General features: G+C 45.7%; 1 protein-coding gene across 3 annotated transcripts in view; it reads right to left on the reverse strand.

Moving 5' to 3' along the window:
• Nucleotides 1–20,823, reverse strand: part of senju (UDP-galactose transporter senju) — a 207,281-nt gene extending 186,458 nt beyond the window's left edge. For all 3 annotated transcript variants that reach the window (XM_069315610.1, XM_069315609.1, XM_069315608.1), the window contains exon 1: nucleotides 20,671–20,823. In XM_069315610.1, coding sequence (XP_069171711.1) covers nucleotides 20,671–20,720 — 50 coding nt within the window. In that variant the 5' untranslated portion in view covers nucleotides 20,721–20,823. The remainder of the gene's footprint in view (nucleotides 1–20,670) is intronic.
• Between the last annotated feature and the right edge of the window lie 1,257 nt (nucleotides 20,824–22,080).

The following is a 22,080-nucleotide window of genomic DNA, read 5'->3' on the forward strand; positions in this document are numbered from 1 at the left end:
AAAATATTGAACAATTTGGAGGATGGTGATCCAGAAAATTTCTTCAAATGGTCAGATGTAGCACAAACCAGGAGCAACAGTTTCAAGCCCAACAAGCCACAATGTAGGACTGAGAACAGGAAATTCTTTTTCACCCACAGGGATATAAACCCATGGAACCACCTACCCGCTGAAGCCGTATATGCCAAAACTCTGTTAAATTGTAAAGTACAATTAGAAAAGATCATCAAGGTAAATGGAGGGACCTTCGACAAGCCACCAGCTTCCTGTCCTTGTCAAGGCCACTAGAGTTAGTGACTCTCAGGTAAGAACAATGTTGTAAGAAAGAGTTCGGTTGCTTTTCTAAATTACACCTTGTATTTCCATTCTGTTCTTAATGAATTAATTAAACTACACTGTACTGTACTGTTGCTTGAACTACTGACTATAATACAGTGCATTATATTTGTCTCAAATCAAATATTTATTCAGGTAAAGAACATACATACAAGGTGAGACACAAAACATTGATGGATTTATAGATAGAGCTAGTACATACAATGCCTAAAGCCATTACTGTAACCCCGCGATTATCCGGGATTCAAACATCCGGAAAAGTCCTTATACGGCCAAAATCGTGATCAGATAAAGTTATCACAATATCCGGCCAAAATGGCCACAGGAACCGGATAAAAGCTGGTTTGGCCGGATGAAAATTCGATCATACCGTATTAAACCCGTCTGTGGCTCTAGACGCATGGTGGAGGAGGGGGTGGTGTGGGTGGGTGGTGTCGGGAGGGTGGGACGGGAGCGTCAGGAGGGACCACCTGTGTACAGGAATTACCATTAATTTTAGAACAATTAATCATAGCAAAAAACAAATGAAATAAGTACTAGTAATTATGTAATAACAAATAAATAAGTTTCCTAAAAGCAATATGCACAGGCTGAAGTTTCCTTCAAAAATAGTGAATTTTTTTCCTCCTGGCGGTCTACGTAACGTGCTATAGCTGCCCCACCCCAAGTGGACCCGTCCAACACTGGTCAACCCATGTGTGTCCGTCCCTCGTGTTATACACAGTGCTGCGCCATTAGTGAAATATTTTTTTAAATAACTTTTATATTTTCATAGTAACGTTGAACACTTTTGGCCAAGACTATGTCTGGTAGCAGCATCAATTGTTCTGGAGGTGTTAAGAGGAAGAAGGTTGTCCTAGCAATTAAAGACAAGTTACGTGTTGTTCAACCAGTGAGGCGTCACAGGCAGCCAAATGCCTTCAGCAAGTGAGGCGCCACAGGCAAGCCAAGCGCCTTCAGCAAGTGAGGCGCCACAGGCAAGCCAAGCGCCTTCAGCAAGTGAGGCGCCACAGGCAAGCCAAGCGCCTTCAACAAGTGAGGCGCAAGCAAGCGCCTTCAACAAGCGAGACGTCACAGGCAAACCAAATGCCTTCAACAAGTGAGGCTTCACAGGCAAGCCAAGCGCATTTAACAAGTGAGGCTTCACAGGCAAGCCAAGCGCATTCAACAAGTGAGGCGCAAGCAAGCGCATTCAACAAGCGAGACGTCACAGGCAAGCCAAATGCCTTCAACAAGTGAGGCGTCACAGGCAAGCCAAGCGCCTTCAACAAGTGAGGCACCACAGGCAAACCAAGCGCCTTCAACAAGTGAGGCGCCACAGGCAAGCCAAGCGCCTTCAACAAGTGAGGTGCAAGCAAGCGCCTTCAACAAGCGAGACGTCACAGGCAAACCAAATGCCTTCAACAAGTGAGGCTTCACAGGCAAGCCAAGCGCATTCAACAAGTGAGGCTTCACAGGCAAGCCAAGCGCATTCAACAAGTGAGGCTTCACAGGCAAGCCAAGCGCATTCAACAAGTGAGGCGCAAGCAAGCGCATTCAACAAGTGAGGCGCAAGCAAGCGCATTCAACAAGCGAGACGTCACAGGCAAGCCAAATGCCTTCAACAAGTGAGGCATCGCAGGCAAGCCAAGCGCCTTCAACAAGTGAGGGCATGAAAGCGCTTCAACAAGTGAGGCGCAAGCAAGCGCCTTCAACAAGTGAGGCCTCACAGGCAACCCAAATGCCTTCAACCAGTGAGGCTTCAGCAGCTGGCAGTCAAAACTAACTTTGCTTAATGAACTGTACAGTAATTTTAAGTGTTAATTTTAGTGTTGTTAGTATAGGTTACGTAAATTGTTAAGAATTCTTAACTTCAAGATGTGTGGCATCAATCAAGAAGACGAACACCAACAAGGTAAGTTGAGGTTTCTAGTTGAATATTTAATAATTATATGTGGCAAGGCAATTAAAATTATGTTGTTTGTAGTATAAGAATAGTTGGAAATGGTCACTTTTGGACTCGTAGGTGAAAAAGTACCATTATCCGAAAAATGTGATAATCCGGCTGGGGGTCCTTCCCATATAGTCCAGATGATCGAGTGGAGACAGTATTATGCAAAGCGTTTCGGCCAGGAAAAACACTACGACTAAAACTTAATACTAATTGAGATTAAAGTATAAATTGTGTTGAGAAAATGAAAGAAAAAAGAAAAAAGGGGGGCAACATGGCAGAAAAATAGCAAATATACAATTTGGTCAACAAACAGCATTGTTTAAAATATAGTAGACATGGGTTGACATTTAGGGGTGAGGTAGGTTACATGGAGTTAATTAGGTAGTACTTACTTTTTATCTTAAATTGGTTGGGAGATGTACAGTCTTTAACATGACTGGGAAAGTCATTCCACATTCTGAGTCCCTTGATTTGTAAAGCATTTCTAGTTTAAGTCATACTCTTGGAATATCAAATAGGTATTTGTTTCTGGTGTGGTGCTCATGGGTTCTGTTACAATCTTCTAGGAAGCTTTTAAGGTCAGGATTGACATTACAGTTCAGCATTTTATATATAAAATACACATGAAAGGATGTGCAGCGACTTAACACTTTCGCCCGGGCATGACGCAGCATTGCGTCATCCGTTTACTGGCGGTAATACCGGGGATGATGCAGCATTGCTTCATCCACTTTAAAAAATTGCCAAAAATCAGGTTTTTATCCGATTTTTTTGGGACTGGTTTTAAAATGTGCGCCGATTTCTTTCCATTTTCTTTGTTGAGCCTCGTGGCCCTCAGGTGGCTTGGCACACGCCGTCGGCCCATTGTTTTTACTCCACTGTTGTGACCAATGTCGCCTCCCCTCACATCTCAAACGAGTGAACATTTCGTCTATTTTCCGTGGCTATATTTCTTACTGCGGCTTTAGAAACTATCTACGCTTACTCCACGATGGATAGTGATCATGAACAAGGCCCTTCCAGGAAGAAAATTGCGAAAGAAAGGCTTGAAAAGGAAGGGAATTGGCAGTGTAGCTGGAAGGCGTCCGAGCGCTCACTCGCGGCTAACGCGTGGCCCGTCTTCAACTCGTCGGCGGTTGGAGCGTGACCAGGTTTTTTATTTTATATGCTAATGTTCCTCTAGAGAATTCTATTGCGAACCCATTGAGACCAAAATGAAAGACCTAGGACAAAAAGTGAGGTGACCAGAGTGAAAATAGTGAAAACATTTTATCGCGTTTGCGCGCTCCTGGGTAACTCATTCGCACTTTCTCTGTTTGCTGCGGGTAATTAGCCGGGCTTTTGGAGTTTATATGCATTTAGTGCTGTAGAGAATTCTATTGCGAACATAATGATACCAAATTTAATCTCGTAGGACGAGAATTAAGGTGACAAAGTTGAAGAGAGTATACACTTTTCAGAATTTACGCGCGCTCCCGTGACACCCTGGGTCCCATATCGCACAGTTGAAGGGTGGCGCGCGGGGTACGCCAAAGTGTTAACATTTTCGCACGCACGGCAAACGAAAAAAAAACTTTTCACTGTCCTGACCTTAATTTTTGATGTACGTATTTCATTTTTGTAGCAATGTGTTTGCAATAGAATGTTCTAGAAGAGCATATGTATAAAATGTCACCAAAGCATGAGTTAGACCAGCACCAAATAAAGAGCTACATCGATCACTAGCCGTGAGTGCCAAACAGCGACGAAATGTTTCTACTCTTTTCAGGGTTGTCAACTCTACACTTATCCTACAGCATTAAATTTAGTATCACTGAGATCGCAATAAAATTCCCTACGCGTACATATGCATATAAATGTAGAATCATGATCGCGGCCCACCCACAAGAGTGTGGGTAGTGGCTGAAGTGTTACCCGTCACCGCACATCGGCGAGACCCCTATTGAAAAGTGTATACTCTTTTCACTGTTCAGACCTTAATTTTCAATGTACATATTTCATTTTTGTAGCAATGTGTTCGCAATAGAATGTTCTAGAAGAACATAAGTATAAAATGTCACACAAAGATGCTTTAGACCAGCACCAAATAAAAAACTACATCGAATACACTTGTCGTGTCAACAATACAATGGGCTGACCACGTGATGCCATGCCATGCCGTTCTCTCAAAGAGGCCATGCGGCTATTGGGGAGAACAGAAATTTCATGGCACACATTTTTAAACTATCCCCATGTCGCTCGGATAAAAAATGGATTTTATAGAAATATTTTTTTCTCGTGACTCGTGAGCGAGTCCGTTACGCGGACTCAAGAGAAAAATTGGTAATGCTCTCGAGCGCTACGAATGCCTGAAAGTGTTAATATCTAACATATTCAGAGATTTGAGTAGGGGTACCGAGTGATGTCTGGGGCCAGAGTTATATATTGTCCTAATAGCAGCTTTGTGTTGAGTAATTAGAGGACGTAAATGATTTTGGGTAGTAGAACCCCAAGCACAAATACCACAGTTGAGATAAGGATAGATGAGAGAGTAATAGAGTGTCACCAGGGCCCAGATTCATGAAAGCACTTACGCAAGCACTTACGAACGTGTACATCTTTCCTCAATCTTTGACGGCTTTAGTTACATTTATTAAACAGTTTACAAGCATGAAAACTTGCCAATCAACTGTTGTTATTGTTATAAACAGCCTCCTGGTGCTTCGGAGCTCATTAACTGTTTAATAATTGTAAACAAAGCCGCCAAAGATTGAGAAAAGATGTACAGGTTTGTAAGTGCTTGCTTAAGTACTTTCGGGAATCTGGTCCCAGGGCAGGGCAAGGAACATAATACTGTATCTGATCTTAGAAAGAATGCCAACATTTTTTTAAACTTTTTGATATATTCAGAATGTGTCCCTGGAAATTTAGTTTGTGGTCAATGAGAACGCCAAGGAATTTGCCATCTACCTTGTTACAAATTTGGGTACTGTTTATCCTGAGATTTATCTGATTTGAGGATTTATTGCCAAACAAAATTTAGAAAGTTTTGTCAAGGTTGAGGGTGAGTTTGTTGGCAGTTAGCCAGAGATGGACTTTATTTAGCTCAGTATTCACTGTGACATTTAGAGCAAGGGGGGGGTCAGGACTGGAGTAAATGAAGGTTGTGTCGTCAGTGACCTTTGACTGCATAATGATGAAATTTAAGACGGTTTTGGTGGCTGACAGAGTCAAAAGCCTTATGCAGGTCCACAAATAACCCAACAGGGAACTCATTTTTATCAAGAGCTGCATGTATCAAGTTAATCATACCAATAAGTGCATCGTTAGTCCTTTTTTTGGGTCTGAAGCCATATTGACAAGTACTCACCTAGTTGTACTCACCTAGTTGTGCTTGCGGGGGTTGAGCTCTGACTCTTTAGTCCCGCCTCTCAACTGTCAATCAACAGGTGTACAGGTTCCTGAGCCTATTGGGCTCTATCATATCTACACTTGAAACTGTGTATGGAGTCAGCCTCCACCACATCACTTCCTAATGCATTCCATTTGTCAACCACTCTGACACTAAAAAAGTTCTTTCTAATATCTCTGTGGCTCATTTGGGCACTCAGTTTCCACCTGTGTCCCCTAGTGCGTGTGCCCCTTATGTTAAACAGCCTGTCTTTATCAACCCTGTCAATTCCCTTGAGGATCTTGAATGTGGTGATTATGTCCCCCCTAACTCTTCTGTCTTCCAACGAAGTGAGGTTTAATTCCCGTAGTCTCTCCTCGTAGCTCATACCTCTCAGCTCAGGTACTAGTCTGGTGGCAAACCTTTGAACCTTTTCCATTTTAGTCTTATGCTTGACTAGATATGGACTCCATGCTGGTGCCGCATACTCCAGGATTGGTCTGACATATGTGGTATATAATGTTCTGAAAGATTCCTTACACAAGTTTCTAAAGGCCATTCTTATGTTAGCCAACCTGGCATATGCTGCTGCTGTTATCCTCTTGATATGAGCATCAGGGGACAGGTCTGGCGTGATATCAACCCCCAGGTCTTTCTCTCTCTCGAACTCTTGAAGTATTTCATCTCCCAAGTGATACCTTGTATCTGGTCTCCTGCTTCCTACCCCTATCTTCATTACATTACATTTGCTTGGATTAAACTCTAACAGCCATTTGTTCGACCATTCCTGCAGCTTGTCCAGGTCTTCTTGAAGCCTCAAGCTGTCCTCCTCTGTCTTAATCCTCATAATTTTGGCATCGTCAGCAAACTTTGAGAGGAATGAGTCTATACCCTCTGGGAGATCATTTACGTATATCAGAAACAGGATAGGTCCAAGTACAGAGCCCTGTGGGACTCCACTGGTGACTTCACGCCAGTCTGAGGTCTCACCCCTCACTGTAACTCTCTGCTTCCTATTGTTTAGGTACTCCCTTATCCACTGGAGCGCCCTACCAGTTACTCCTGCCTGTTTCTCTAGCTTATGCATCAACCTTTTATGGGGTACTGTGTCAAAGGCTTTCCGACAGTCCAAAAAAATGCAGTCCGCCCACCCTTCTCTTTCTTGTTTAATCTTTGTCACCTGATCGTAGAATTCTATCAATCCTGTAAGGCAAGATTTACCCTCCCTGAACCCATGTTGATGGGTTGTCACAAAGTCTCTTCTCTCCAGATGTGTTACTAGGTTTTTTCTCACAATCTTCTCCATCACCTTGCATGGTATACAAGTTAAGGACACTGGCCTGTAGTTCAGTGCCTCTTGTCTGTCACCCTTTTTGTATATTGGTACTACATTAGCAGTCTTCCATATTTCTGGTAGGTCCCTCGTTTCCAGTGACCTACTTTACACTATGGAGAGTGGTAGGCAAAGTGCTCCTGCACACTCTTTCAAGACCCATGGCGAGATTCCATCCGGCCCAACAGCTTTTCTCACATCCAGCTCCAATAGGTGCTTCTTGACCTCATCTTTTGTAATTTCGAACCTATCCAAGGTCACCTGGTTTGCTGCCACCTCTTCTAGCGCCGCAACATCTCCCTGTTCTATTGTAAAGACCTCCTGGAACCTTTTCTTGAGTTCTTCACACACCTCTTTGTCATTCTCTGTGTACCTGTCCTCGCTCACCCTAAGTTTCATCACCTGTTCCTTCACTGTTGTCTTCCTCCTGATGTGACTGTGTAGTAGCTTGGGTTCGGTCTTGGCTTTATTAGCTATATCATTTTCATACCTTTTCTCAGCTGCTCTTCTCACACTGACATACTCGTTCCTGGTTCTCTGGTATCTCTCTCTACTTTCTGGTGTTCTGTTATTACGGAAGTTCCTCCATGCCCTTTTGTTCTGCTCCTTTGCTTTCATACATTCCTTATTAAACCACGGATTCTTCCTTTGCTTCTCTGTTTTTTCCTGTCGGGCTGGGACAAGCCTGCTTACAGCCTCCTGACATTTTTGGGTGACATAGTCCATCATGTCTTGTACGGACTTGGTTCCGAGTTCTGTGTCCCAATGTATATCCCATAGGAATTTATTCATTTCCACATAGTTTCCCTTTCGGTACGCCAGCCCTTTGGTTCCCAGTTCTTTTTTGGGGGTGATAATTCCCAGCTCAACCAGGTACTCAAAGCTCAATACACTATGATCACTCAATCCCAAGGGGGCTTCCAACTTAACTTCCCTTATATCCGACTCATTTAGGGTAAATATCAGATCAAGCAAGGCTGGTTCATCCCCTCCTCTCATTCTTGTCAGTCCCTTGACAAGAATGCTAGGTATATTGAGTTTGGCTAGAAAAGAGTAAAGTTGCTTGTAGATTAGTTTTTCAAAAAATTTTTACAAGTTTGGCAGAATTGATATAGGTTGTTGTTGACATCAGTGAGATCACCACATTTGTAGACAGGGGTTACTCTCACTTTTTTTAGAATATCTGAAAAGGTTTGGAGTTCAAGTGACTTGTTGAAGAGCAATGCAATGGCAGGAGCTAAAGATCCAGAGGCTTTTTTGTAAATTAGAATTGGTATCCCCTCAAGAGCACTAGACTTGGTTTTAAAGGAAAGGATTATCTCAGTAACATCAGTGGAACTAGCAGGTGTTAGGTACAGAGACTAAAGATAGTTACCTGTAAGATAGTCCTGAACATTAGTACTGGAAGATGAAATATCATTTGCAAGGGATGACCCAACGGAAGAAAAGAACCTATTGAACTCAATAGCAGTATCAGAGGCTGAAAGCAGACCATCATTATTGGACAAGAGTATTGGTTTGTTATTTAAAATCTTCTTTGATTCCAATATTTGTGAAATTGTGCTCCATGTTTTCTTAATGTTACCCTTTGTGTGGGTAAGTTTATCTTCGTAGTATTTAATTTTGGCTCTTCTAATTATTTTAGATAGCAATGATGAGTAATTCGTTGAAAATTCTTTGGAGAAGATTCCTAACCTATACTTCTTTTCAAGGTCATGTTTTATATTAATGGATTTAAGTATCCCCTTTGTAAGCCAAGGATTGTTTAGCCTATTAGTTGTGACTTGTTTCATTAGCATAGGACAGTGGGTGTTATAAAGGCTGAGAGTTATTTGAAGAAAAGATTACACTGCTAGGTTGATGTCCCCTATGTTACCTAATTCGGATTCCCAGTTGATATTAGCAGCAGCAGCTATAAAATACCTTATAGCAGTTTCATTGTGCAGCCTAAAGCTTATCTCCCTTGTCTCTAGAGGTGTTAATGTTGGTTAGGAGAAATGTGGGGTAATGGTCTGTAGTGCTATCGATGATTATCCCTGAAGTAAGCGGAAAGGTTATGTTGGTCCAAATATGATCAAGAGCCATGGCAGTACTATCAGTGAATCTAGTAGGTCTAGTGATTAAAGGTATGAGGAAGCTGGAATTCATACAGTTGAGGAAACTTGCAGCAGGAGGGTTATCTGACTCGCAGAGGTCAACGTTAAAGTCCCCAGAAATAATTAAGTGGTTTTTGTTCAGTCTGTTCCCTAGTATTAGATTTCTAAGGTTAGAGTTAAATTCAGTCACAGTGTTAGGAATCCTGTAGACTGCTCCCACAGTCAGGACAGCATTGCTACCCTTGACTCTGAAACAGGCAAATATATACTCTCCATAAGGGTCTCTAAATTTAATTACTTTTAAGCAAGTCAGTTCTTGGTGGTAGTAAAGAGAAGTACCACCACCTCTTTGTATAGGACGACAATCGTGAATAGCTGAGTAGTTAGGTATGTTGAAGAGTTGAGTAGTGTCCTCTTTTAACCACGTTTCAGTAAACACAATAAAAGAGAATTTGTTGTCAACTGTTTGAATCAGGGCATTAACATCATCAAAGTGTTTACTTAGAGATCTTACATTCAAGATAATTACAGAAACACTGTGATTACACAATGGTTGAACAATGCCCAATGATTGAACAATGGGCAGAGTTTCTTTCACCCTATGCCCCTGTTACCTAGCACTAAAATAGGTACCTGGGTGTTAGTCAGCTGCCACGGGTTGCTTCCTGGGGGTGGAGGCCTGGTCTAGGACCGGGCCGCGGGGACATTAAAAAGCCCTGAAATCATCTCAAGATAACATGCTAAAACATTGTTTACATCATATTCTGTATAATACCTGCAATTTTGATCATTAGAGTGATGATTGTCATTGATACTAGATAAGAGGTTAAGGTCTGAGTCTATAATAGTTTGCATAAGAGGGCTGTTTTACAGAAAAGCCAAAAAAGATAATTATAAAAGAACTAGATATGAAAAAAACCAGCGTTGAATGTAATGAAACGCCATTTTCTGGGTGAGACCCGGAGGCTCCCCGGAGCTTTACCGGCTGATATGCTAATGTCAGACTTTGGCATCAGTCATGTGTATGGAGTTCTAGGGCCTACCGAGGACCACGAGCCAGAACCTGGCCCCCTCAGAGAGGTAAGGGGAGCAATGGCCTATAGAAACCCCCGTGTGGTTGGAAGCATTCTATGTCTGCCATCGACCGGGTCAAGCATCCAGAAAGGTAAGCATTCCAAAACAAACCCCTATTCTGGTGAAAATTGCTACCTAAGCCGAACTAGTGGATAGAACTCTTCAACAGAAAACAAGGAAACTAGAATGACGTCATACGTCACCGCGCCGCTGTCTGCGCAGCTCCCCCCTCCCCGGGAGGGGGAAGGGGGAGCCCCAGACCTCCCACGCCGGCTATCCACCCATCAGTTCTGAGGCTGGATGTCAAAACACGCGAAAAACGCCGACCGGAGGGAGGGAGGGTTGCCGGGGAGCCTCCGGGTCTCACCCAGAAAATGGCGTTTCATTACATTCAACGCTGGTTTTCTGGGGGGAGCCCCGTCGGCTCCCCGGAGCTAACTACCCACAGAGGAAGGTCAAAGGGACAAAACCGGGAGGCGGACACCACTCACCCCCCAAGGAGGCGAGACAACCGGCAGCAAACGCCAACCCAAGGCGCCACAGCCCCGAAAATCCCGGGAACAACATGAGAACCACGAGCAGCAAGGCCCCTGCACGAACACCAAAAATCCATGCCCGAAAGACTGCAAGGCCACGTCGCCCAGACGGCAGCGAGAGCAGCGAAGCCACGAACGCCACAGGCATGAGGGAAGAACACAGGCAGCTTAGCCGCAACAACACGGCTGACCACCCGGGACACTATCACCCGCGAACTGGGAAGAACAGAACCGGATCAACGCAAAACGCGCTCCGGACCCAAACGCCGTGGCACGCAAACAACAGCGGAGGGCCGCCACTGAACACAAAAACGACACACCCCCGGCCCGACCAATGAAGCACCAACAAACCCTGGACCCCTCCAGAACGCAGCAGCCCCACCCCGCGCCAGAAAAGATGGAGACTGCTGCCATCAAACAACCAAAATGCTAAAACCGAAGGAGCAAGAAAACTCAGCGACTCGACCCCCCAGAGGCAAAGGCCCAAAGGAAAGAGCCGACGAAAAAACACACCGGAACCAAAGGGGCACTACCAACCGAGGAGAAGATAGAGCACGCTGACCAGAGACCAGGATGGTGCAAGCGGCGCACGAACAGGCCGGAGGTGAAACGACGCACAAGACAGCTGACTAACGGTGCAGAAGCAACACCAAGACCGAAAGCAAGCTGAAGCGGCTCCGCCTGCGCCGCACGAAAAGAGGCGACAGTATGTGGCAAGACGACGGCCCCCAACCCCCACTAGAAAACCAAGCCGAGAGTAAACCAAGCTAACAAGAGTAACCACCTAAGAAGGGACAGGAAAAGGAAAGACCGCCAAAATACCCATACTGCCGCCAAGAGAAGCACGCAGGTGGGACACCTACCACGAAGCCACCCGACCACCAACCGGAGGCGAGACCACGAGGCAGAACATAAGCAGCCTCGACAAGGCCCCCCCGAGCCCAGGAAAAAGGCGGAGCCGCGAGAAGATCTCGGGCGCGACCACCGAAACCCAGGCGGCACAAGGAGATGGAACGTCTGCCGAACAGAAAAACTCCCCAAAGCATGCAAACCCGCCAGGAGTTCAGAAACGACGGGTCCGACGCGAGACATCGCAAGAACCCCCCCCCCCAAAAAAAAAGAAAACAACAACTGGCAGGGCAAGCTAGGAAAACCAAAGAAGGCAGAAGGGTCGCCGCCAGAACAGGACCCGAACCAAGGGGCACGAACAACTGCAATAGACCGAGACAAAGAAGCACATCACAGGACACAGGCTGACCAACGCCTAAGAACACACGCAGAACATCCCTGCTGCAGAGGAGGCAGGAAGAAAGAGCAGAAGCACAAAAAAAAACAGGAGAAACACCAGGGGTGGACAATCAGGCAGGGACAAAAACCCCACGCAATCCCCAGGCACAAAACGGCAGCAAAGTGCCACTCCACAACAGGACACAGGAACAAGGACACGCCACCGTGAAACACGGTACCAATGCCCACGTGCAGCAGCAGCAACAGGCACCACTGCAACATGCAACAGGTAAATAGCAACTCCCCTCTGCAAAGGCAGAGAACGGAGAAGGCAGACCCCAGACAGGGCCAACGGAGACACGACAAAACCCTGCAGGCCCAGAAACCTGCACCAGGCGACCGACGGCAGAGAAACCCCGCTCGATACCTGCTGGATGAGGTACTGGGAGCTCTTTTACACCTGAAGCCCGGCCCAAGGTCAGGCCAGACCGGCCAGAGGATGGCCCACCAGGCAGCTGCTAGGAGCAGTCCACCGGCCCACATACCCCCACAACCAGGACGGGCCGGAACTGCCATACGAAAACAGGCCAGTGCGCCCTGGAAGTCCACGGACGAACCAGCAAGAAGGCTTATGCTCGCAAGTAGGTCGTGTAACAAGCACAGACCACTGATGGTAATACAGTGTTCCCCAAAAGTGCCAATAGCACCACTGCACTCCACTGGTACTATCCCGCAAGTTCTACCAGATAGGCGGGACCCAAGAGCCAGAGCTCAAATCCTGCAAGCACAGCCAGGAGCCTCACCAGGTGAATACAGAACTAACCCTACAACCCCCACACCTCACAACATTAAAAAAGGAGGGTCCCCTGAATGACTCCAGCATGGGTTGGACATGCACATGAGGGGGACAGGAAGGGGTGATAAAGGGACAGTCACTGGTGTGCGAACGGTCTCAGTCGTACAAAAATATACCTAAATAAAGACAGGTATATAAACACCGCCGCATCCAGCGCCCGGCCAAAAGACGCCAGACCGTAGAAACTCACCTGGCGAATGGTGGCACAAACTTGACACGACTCAACCATGCCCAGAAGAACTTGGGAGCACCGCCAGGTGAAGACGCCAGAGCCGGACCCTGCCGGACCCGCAGGAGAACAGGGAGAGGCGAAGGAGGCGGTCCACACCCAAGACACAGGGAAAACCGCGGTGTCCTCCCCACAACTGGGAACCAGGACACCCCCGGCGCGAAGGGGCACATACCGCAGCCAGGGAGAAGAACGAGAGGTGAAGCACTGTAGCAAAAAAGGGCGCAAAACCCCAGCACTGAAACACCGCCCAGACCAAAACAAACTCCACGACGCATGCGCATAACACGCTGGCCGAACCGCACACCCTCCCCGCGGGAAGGCGCCAGCCAGGACTACTGCACGAGAAAAGGAGCCAAAAGAGGAAGCAGGAACAATAAAACCGGCCAAAGAAGCAAAGAGCCCAAAAAAGGAACCCAACCGGGCGACAAGTAGCCCAACCGGGCGACAAGTAGCCCAACCGGGCGACAAGTAGCCCAACCGGGCGACAAGTAGCCCAACCGGGCGACAAGTAGCCCAACCGGGCGACAAGTAGCCCAACCGGGCGACAAGTAGCCCAACCGGGCGACAAGTAGCCCAACCGGGCGACAAGTAGCCCAACCGGGCGACAAGTAGCCCAACCGGGCGACAAGTAGCCCAACCGGGCGACAAGTAGCCCAACCGGGCGACAAGTAGCCCAACCGGGCGACAAGTAGCCCAACCGGGCGACAAGTAGCCCAACCGGGCGACAAGTAGCCCAACCGGGCGACAAGTAGCCCAACCGGGCGACAAGTAGCCCAACCGGGCGACAAGTAGCCCAACCGGGCGACAAGTAGCCCAACCGGGCGACAAGTAGCCCAACCGGGCGACAAGTAGCCCAACCGGGCGACAAGTAGCCCAACCGGGCGACAAGTAGCCCAACCGGGCGACAAGTAGCCCAACCGGGCGACAAGTAGCCCAACCGGGCGACAAGTAGCCCAACCGGGCGACAAGTAGCCCAACCGGGCGACAAGTAGCCCAACCGGGCGACAAGTAGCCCAACCGGGCGACAAGTAGCCCAACCGGGCGACAAGTAGCCCAACCGGGCGACAAGTAGCCCAACCGGGCGACAAGTAGCCCAACCGGGCGACAAGTAGCCCAACCGGGCGACAAGTAGCCCAACCGGGCGACAAGTAGCCCAACCGGGCGACAAGTAGCCCAACCGGGCGACAAGTAGCCCAACCGGGCGACAAGTAGCCCAACCGGGCGACAAGTAGCCCAACCGGGCGACAAGTAGCCCAACCGGGCGACAAGTAGCCCAACCGGGCGACAAGTAGCCCAACCGGGCGACAAGTAGCCCAACCGGGCGACAAGTAGCCCAACCGGGCGACAAGTAGCCCAACCGGGCGACAAGTAGCCCAACCGGGCGACAAGTAGCCCAACAGGGCGACAAGTAGCCCAACAGGGCGACAAGTAGCCCAACAGGGCGACAAGTAGCCCAACAGGGCGACAAGTAGCCCAACAGGGCGACAAGTAGCCCAACAGGGCGACAAGTAGCCCAACAGGGCGACAAGTACGAGGAACCGACAGACGTTCCAATAATGCGGGAAGTAGCGAAAAACCTTCCCGTACCCTCGAGAACACAGAAGCCAACACTAGTCCCGAAGGCACACGAAGGCGCAGGCGCACCCGAGATCAGAAGTCACGCAGAACCCCATCGAACGGGGAAACATGACAAAAACACCGTCCCAAAAAGGGGGGGAGGAAACATCCACCCACAGGACGGAACCAACCGACTCAAAGGCTAAGGAACCGAGCCCGGGGAGGGGCCGACGTCCAACAGCACGTACGGCGAGTGGGGAGGAAAGACCCCACTCCGCGTAACCACAAGCCCCGCCTAGAGGGAGATAAAAACCCCCACGGGGTCTAACGGGGCCAAGGCCCCCCCAAGTCAGCCCCTCCCCAGCCCCGGGAACCTACACGACAGGCCCCGGGAACCTACACGACAGGCCCCGGGGCCGAGCCGTTCCCCCAAAGCCCCGGCCGTACCAGAAAACCGGGGCAGCCGTGAAAACACTAAGGAAGGGAGCCCACTGGCAGACTCATACAACACGGCTGGAGGAACAGGCCCAAATGCCCCCGTCACTACCCCGGAAGGGGAATACCCCGAGACTGCCCGAGTCTTAACACCACCAAAAACCCCGCCCCGAACCTACAGACGGTAAGGAACCGGATGCAGGCAGGAAGGGTGAACCAGGGGAAAGACAAGGGAGTGTGGATGGAACCGAAGCAACCAACACCCCCAAGTCCCAAAACGAACTACAACGGGGCAGCCCCGGGGCTCCCGGGGAGGAAACCACGAGAACGTTGCCACCACCAAGGCTCAAGTGCAACGCCCCTGCTGCCCGCACCCGCTTTGTTAGCACAACTGGGTAACCGAGCCACAACGAGCAACCAAACTCGCAGGACTCCGGGTCGAAGGTGTCACCAACCCCACAGGCAGCAGACGGAGGCAAAACAGAGAGTCACCCAGAGACAAAAGGTGAGAGCAACCCTCAAACTCGCTGGAAGCGAGGAGGGGACTCTGGGGTCACATCCATCGGACCCGCGCGCCCCCAGGGGTTTCCCAGGGTCCCGAGCGTTTACTTTAAGAGGACTCGCGCTCAGGTAATCCCAGGCAGGGTACTGCTAACCGGCACCCAAAGCTACCAAACAACTTTCTAAGAGCTGAACCCCCGGGACATGTACACTCACGAGGACCTAGCCGGGGGTACCACCAGAAAATACTCACAACACAAGGGACACAAGGGGCAAGAACGAAGGCAGACCCCCCCCACCAGGTAGATAAACAAAACGAAAAAGAAAACCCCGCAAGAGGACAGCGTACCCAAGCGGAACAGAGCCGGCCGCTATGATTGGTAAAGACAAGCTGCACAGTACCCCGCGCCCCACCAGTGCAAACACTGCTCCTTACTCTAAGGCGAACAAGGGAGACAGAACACCCGAGCACACAAAGAGCGGCCGAAAACCAAGCAGTAAACGGCCAAGCAGGGGCAGGACCCAAGGAACTTGTGGAAGGTGGCCCCAAGCCCCAAGGGCAGTACTTACAGGGCACCTAGGGAAGGGAACCCTAGGCGCATGCAGCCCGAGTACTGAAGAATCACACCCGGCTCACGCACCACCTAGAAAACAGACACCACACTCTAGGTACAGTGCTGAAATAACCACTGGAGCCGGAGCACATAACCATTGCCTATAGCATCAGCCGAAGAACTGATGGGTGGATAGCCGGCGTGGGAGGTCTGGGGCTCCCCCTTCCCCCTCCCGGGGAGGGGGGAGCTGCGCAGACAGCGGCGCGGTGACATATGACGTCATACTAGTTTCCTTGTTTTCTGTTTTAGAGTTCTATCCACTAGTTCGGCTTAGGTAGCAATTTTCACCAGAATAGGGGTTTGTTTTGGAATGCTTACCTTTCTGGATGCTCGACCCGGTCGATGGCAGACATAGAATGCTTCCAACCACACGGGGGTTTCTATAGGCCATTGCTCCCCTTGCCTCTCTGAGGGGGCCAGGTTCTGGCTCGTGGTCCCCGGTAGGCCCTAGAACTCCATACACATGACTGATGCCAAAGTCTGACATTAGCATATCAGCCGGTAAAGCTCCGGGGAGCCGACGGGGCTCCCCCCCAGAAAAATACATAAAACTATACACAAAAATGAGGTAGGTTGCTTAAAGGTACTTTCAGGTACACTGAAGGTAATAATTTGCACTAATGATTAAAATTGCACAGGCAAAGCCAAGAGCACAATGGAGCAAGGGTGGTGAGGCTAGGCAACCTGGGTTACAAAGAAAAAGTAGAATAAAAATTCTAAAGTAATATAAACTTAATGGTAATTTAAGTAATAAAAGTTTAATGGGAACTTTAGAAAAGTAAAAAGAACTAGAATAATTAATAACAATAGATGACCAATAAAAATAAAAAAGCAATTAAGAAATCTATAAAACAAATAGCTTACTTACTTATTATTTTAAGTACACTGTAGTTGAATACTAAAGTTACACTAAAACAAAATGTGGTAGATTAAATAGAGATACGCTCAGGTACACTGAATGATAAAGTTTATACTAGAGGTCACAGGCAAACCCAGTGTACAATGGAACAAGGGAGTAAAAAAGAAAAGAGAGACAATAATAAAGATGACAATTTAAAAAAAAATCAAATTAAAACCTTTTGAAAGGACCGTCTATGCCTGTCATCCTCAAGTATCACCTTTCTTGCATTCATGTGTTATTTACCATGAACGTTCTCATTTTGTTAGCTTACATCTCTTTTAGTATTAAGTGTTTTATGCTCTCACACTTTTAATTAAATGTTTTCTACATTATTACCAGTTTTGCGGGAAATGTTTTGCATAATAGTGGCTTCATTAGTATGTGTAACTCTTTTTTTCTAAAATTGTACGGTACGGTTTGTAATTTATAGTACATTTATATTCAAGTACATACATTTAGGTACATTTATATACAAACATTATTCTTTTTTGTACAATGTTCTTTGTACACACATTCTTTTGAATAAACATTTATTATTATTATGCAATATATTCAGGAAAAGCACTGAGAAGAGTAAGATTCAAAAGCCCCAAGTATAGACTGAATTCAATCCAAAGACATTAGGAAAGCAGAACTATGTCTACCACTGAAACTCCTTTTTGGAAAATCTCTGAGCCAAGGGATAGTTCTCCCTAGACTGGAAATATGCAACTGTTACCCCAATTTTCAAAAAAGGTAGAAAGAGCTCAGCAGAAAAATAATGCCCAATCAGTTTGACTTTGCATATCTGCAAGCTAGTAGTGGACAGAATCCTAAGGAAGGAAATCTTTCACCATCTCATTATAAACAATCAAGTAAAATTAATGCAACATGGTTTTGCTAAAAATAAATCCTGCATTACAAACCTGCTCGCATTTTAGGAAATAGTAACCAGCTATTCAGACAAAGGACTCCAAGTAGATATACTATTACATAGTGAAAAAATCTATATAAATACAAATGTAAATGTTCGTTTGTTCAAAATCACTAATCTCTGAAAGTTCACTGTTTGCTTTGAAATTTTGACCCAACGTTCCATTCGCATATGAGCGTGTTTTTATATACCTGCTATATAGATGTCACGTCTGTGACAGGTAAAAACATTTTTTTTTATTTTTTTAAACTTTTTTCATGCGAGGGAAATCAACGAAACCCCTTTACCGATTGCTTTGAAATTTTGACAACATTGCATTTGAATACGCACGTGTTTTTATATATACCTACTATATGCATGCCTCACCTGTGACAGGTAAAAACATGCGTTTTTTGAAAAACAGCGCCATCTTTTGCACAAAAAAGTAACACACACTCTACTAAATGTGTTACGATTCCATTTCAATGTTTCTGATTGCATTGATAAATTTAATTTTCATAGATTTCAATTTATTTTCATTTTGATTAAATTATTTTGTGTGACATTGCATTTTAATTGAGCTGTGTTGTTTACCATACCGTTAATTTTGTGAGTATAGTTTTTTATTTTTTTCCTTTTTTTCATTTCTTTTTATTAATTCTTTTTATTTTTCAGTGATGGGAACATCAGATCATTTGATGTTCCCATTTTTCTGATGGGAACATCAGATCATTTGGGAACGCATCAGACGAGGGAGTGGGGAATGGGAGGATGAGGGGACTGGTGTGGGGAATGGTGGGGAGGATGAGAGGATGGGGCGTAGATAATGGTGGGGAGGACGAGGGGACGGGAGAGAGGGGGATGGTGGGGAGGACAAGGGGCCGGAGGAATGGAAAATGGTGTGGACGATAAGGGTACAGGGGAGTGGGGGATGGTAGGGAGGATGAGGGGATCGAGTAGTGGGGAATGGTGGAGAGGATAAGGGGATGGGGGGAATGGTGGGGAGGACGAGGGGACGGTGGAATGGTTGCTAGGATGAGGGAAGAATAGTGGTGAGGATGAGGGGACAGGGGAGGGTTGCTGTGGCTTAGCAACACGCATGCATTGCTGAGCCACAACAACGCGTGGCTGGATACAGCTGGTTACAAATAAAAATAAATAAAAAGTAAACATGGAATTCACTCAAGCATTTGATAAGGTACCACATGAAAGACTGGCAAGGAAATTACAAAAACACACGATAAATGGCAGAATACTAGAATGGATAAAACAATGGTTAAAACAAAGAAAGCTTATTTTCTTTTAATGGATCATTCTAAATGAAAATGAATCTGACTGGAGAAATGTGGTAAGTAGGGTACTGCAAGGTTCATTTTTAGGGCCAACCCTTATTGTCACATACATCAATAACATAGATGAGAATATTACAAACCACATCACCAAATTTGTAGATGACACTAAGATTTATGGTAAAGTAGGAAGTGACAATGATATTGAGGCCTTACAAAGAGATCTACATGAACTCCACAGGAGACCAGAAGACTGACAAATGTGTTTTAAAATAAAAAAATGGAAGCCCTTGCATGTAGGGCATAACAATGTAAAATGCAACAACCAAATCAACAACATTACTTGCAGCAGATTAATGAAGTAAGGGACCATGGAGTTAGAATCCACCAATCATTGAAAGCTGCTCAACAAGTGGAAGCTGCAGTAAAAAATAAAAAACAAATAAAACCCTAAAAGTTAAACAAAATTGATATTTCAATGACAAGAAAGTAATTATACAACTGTATAAATCACTCGTGTGGCCCGACATGTACGGCTCCAGTTGATTGACAGTTGAGAGGCGGGACCAAAGAGCCAAAGTTCAACCCCTGCAAGCACAACTAGGTGAGTACTTTGATTATTGTATCCAAGCATGAAGACCTCATTTTCAGAAAGACATACTGTATTACTGTATGTGCTTTGAAGAAAGTTCAACGTTGACTTGTTAAAATAATTCCTGAACTAAATCAACTCTCAAACCTGAAACTGTTAAGCGCCAGAGGGTTAACAAAACTGCAAATCAGGGCTAACCTTATCAAAACTTATAAAATACTGAATACAGTATTTGGAGGATATTGATCCAGACCACTTCTTCGAAAGGCCAGATGTAACACAAACAAGGAGCAATGGTTACAAGCTCAACAAGCCACAATACAGATTGGAAAACAGAAAATGCCTTTAGACCCATAGGGTTATAAACCCAATGGAACCACCTATACGCCAAAATCATTAATGCTGCCAATTTTCAAAATCCAGCTTGATAAAATCACAAGAACAATTGGCAAGACTTTTGATAAGTCGCCAGCTTCCTGTCCTTATCAAGACCACTAGTGTGTTAGAGGCTCTCAGGTAAATTTTGATAATTTTGTATGAGACCTGTGCAAGCACAGAACATTCCAACATGTTCCACTCTCCAACTGTGTGGTGTTGAGGAAGCAAGCACCTTGCTACAGTGCTGGCCCATTCTGAGGCATCAGTCTTTTTCCCTAACCCTCTTACATAAGAGGATAAGACCTTTTAAGATTAGTAAATATAGCAACTCGGCCCATTTAAGCTTCGAAGATTGGTCTAAAATGGGTTACGTGATAAGCTTTGTGGGTGTCGAGAGCTGCAAAAGCTTAATACTGTACAGTAATCTCATGCAGCCCTCACTATCACATCAACTTATCTTCTACTATCACTCCCCTTTGACGAATTTTTACAACACAATGATTTCTTGATAGCTGTACCTTGATTGATGAAGAGCACCATGTATGCGACAAAGATCACAAAACTCCATGGTGTGGGGAAGAGTTTTCCCCAAGTCCCGTCTTGGCGAGTCATAGTGCAGTTCTGGAGCGTAGCGTGCACCCACACCAGCGTCTCTCACAACACTGCTTGTGTTTACCTTGTGGCCCCGCGACCCCACCCCTCAAAACATCCCCCATTTACGTTTAAGCTGTAACGTTTATTTATTTATTTATTTATTGACTTATTTATTTATTTATGTATTTATATTATTTCCATTATTTATTTATTTGCCATTATTTATTTATATTTATTAATTTTTTCATTTATTTCTCTGTCTTTATTTATTCATTTATTTATCTATTTTTTGTATTTATTTTTTCCATTATTTATTATTTATTTATTCATTTTTCATTTATTTCTTCATTTATATATTAATTTTTATTTCCTTATTTCTTTCTTTATTTCCTTATTTATATATTTATTTATTTATATACAAAGGTACATTTTGGTTTGTCAGTATATTTATTTATTTATTTATTTATTTATATACAGGAGGGTCAAACATCTGCCACTATCTTGGATCACTTATGGACTAATACAACAGCTCCCCTTACATCTGGTCTACATAGCTAAGTTCTACTAGACTTAGACTAGCTAAGTCTACACATAAGGAGACTGACTCGTATCAATCGTCTTCCCCCCCCCCCCTCCCCCCATGCTGGGTACTGAGATGGAGACTTAGTCACCAGAAGAACTGGCTACTTCCCACGGCAATATTAACATGGACTCTGAAAGCAGCCAGTCAGTCGAGGAGGGTGAGTATCAAGAAGTTCTAACAAGGCAACAGAAGAAACGAAGAAGACAGGAGGCAAGGCGTAGTGTTGACAGTGATAGTACACTTAACGGAAACGACAAGAGAATGAAGAACCAAATAAAACTCTACAAGGATGGGGATATACCGTCAACTGATTTAGAAATGGCAAATGAATTTAATAGTTTCTTTTCATCGGTTGGTGCTAATCTTGCCAGTAAAATCCCACAGACTCAGACACATATTAACACATATCTCTCAGGCAGCTATCCAAACTCTCTTCTCCTTTCACCAATCAGCCCGGCAGATGTTGTGTCCATCATACACTCTCTAAAAACCAAGGCAGGGAACACCAGTGAAATTCCGTCCATTGTGTACAAGAGAGCCTCCCATGCCCTTGCCCCACCCATAGCACTACTGTTCAACAAATCTATAGAGTGTCACACCTTCCCTGATATCCTCAAAAAAGCAAGAGTAACGCCAGTCCATAAAGGAGGCAATCCGGCGGACATAAACAATTATAGACCAATATCAAATCTACCCATTCTATCAAAAATATTTGAAAAAATTATTTACAAACAGCTCTATTCCTACCTCG

Source organism: Procambarus clarkii, chromosome 81 (assembly GCF_040958095.1).
Source record: "Procambarus clarkii isolate CNS0578487 chromosome 81, FALCON_Pclarkii_2.0, whole genome shotgun sequence".
Taxonomy (NCBI): Eukaryota; Metazoa; Arthropoda; class Malacostraca; order Decapoda; family Cambaridae; genus Procambarus; species Procambarus clarkii.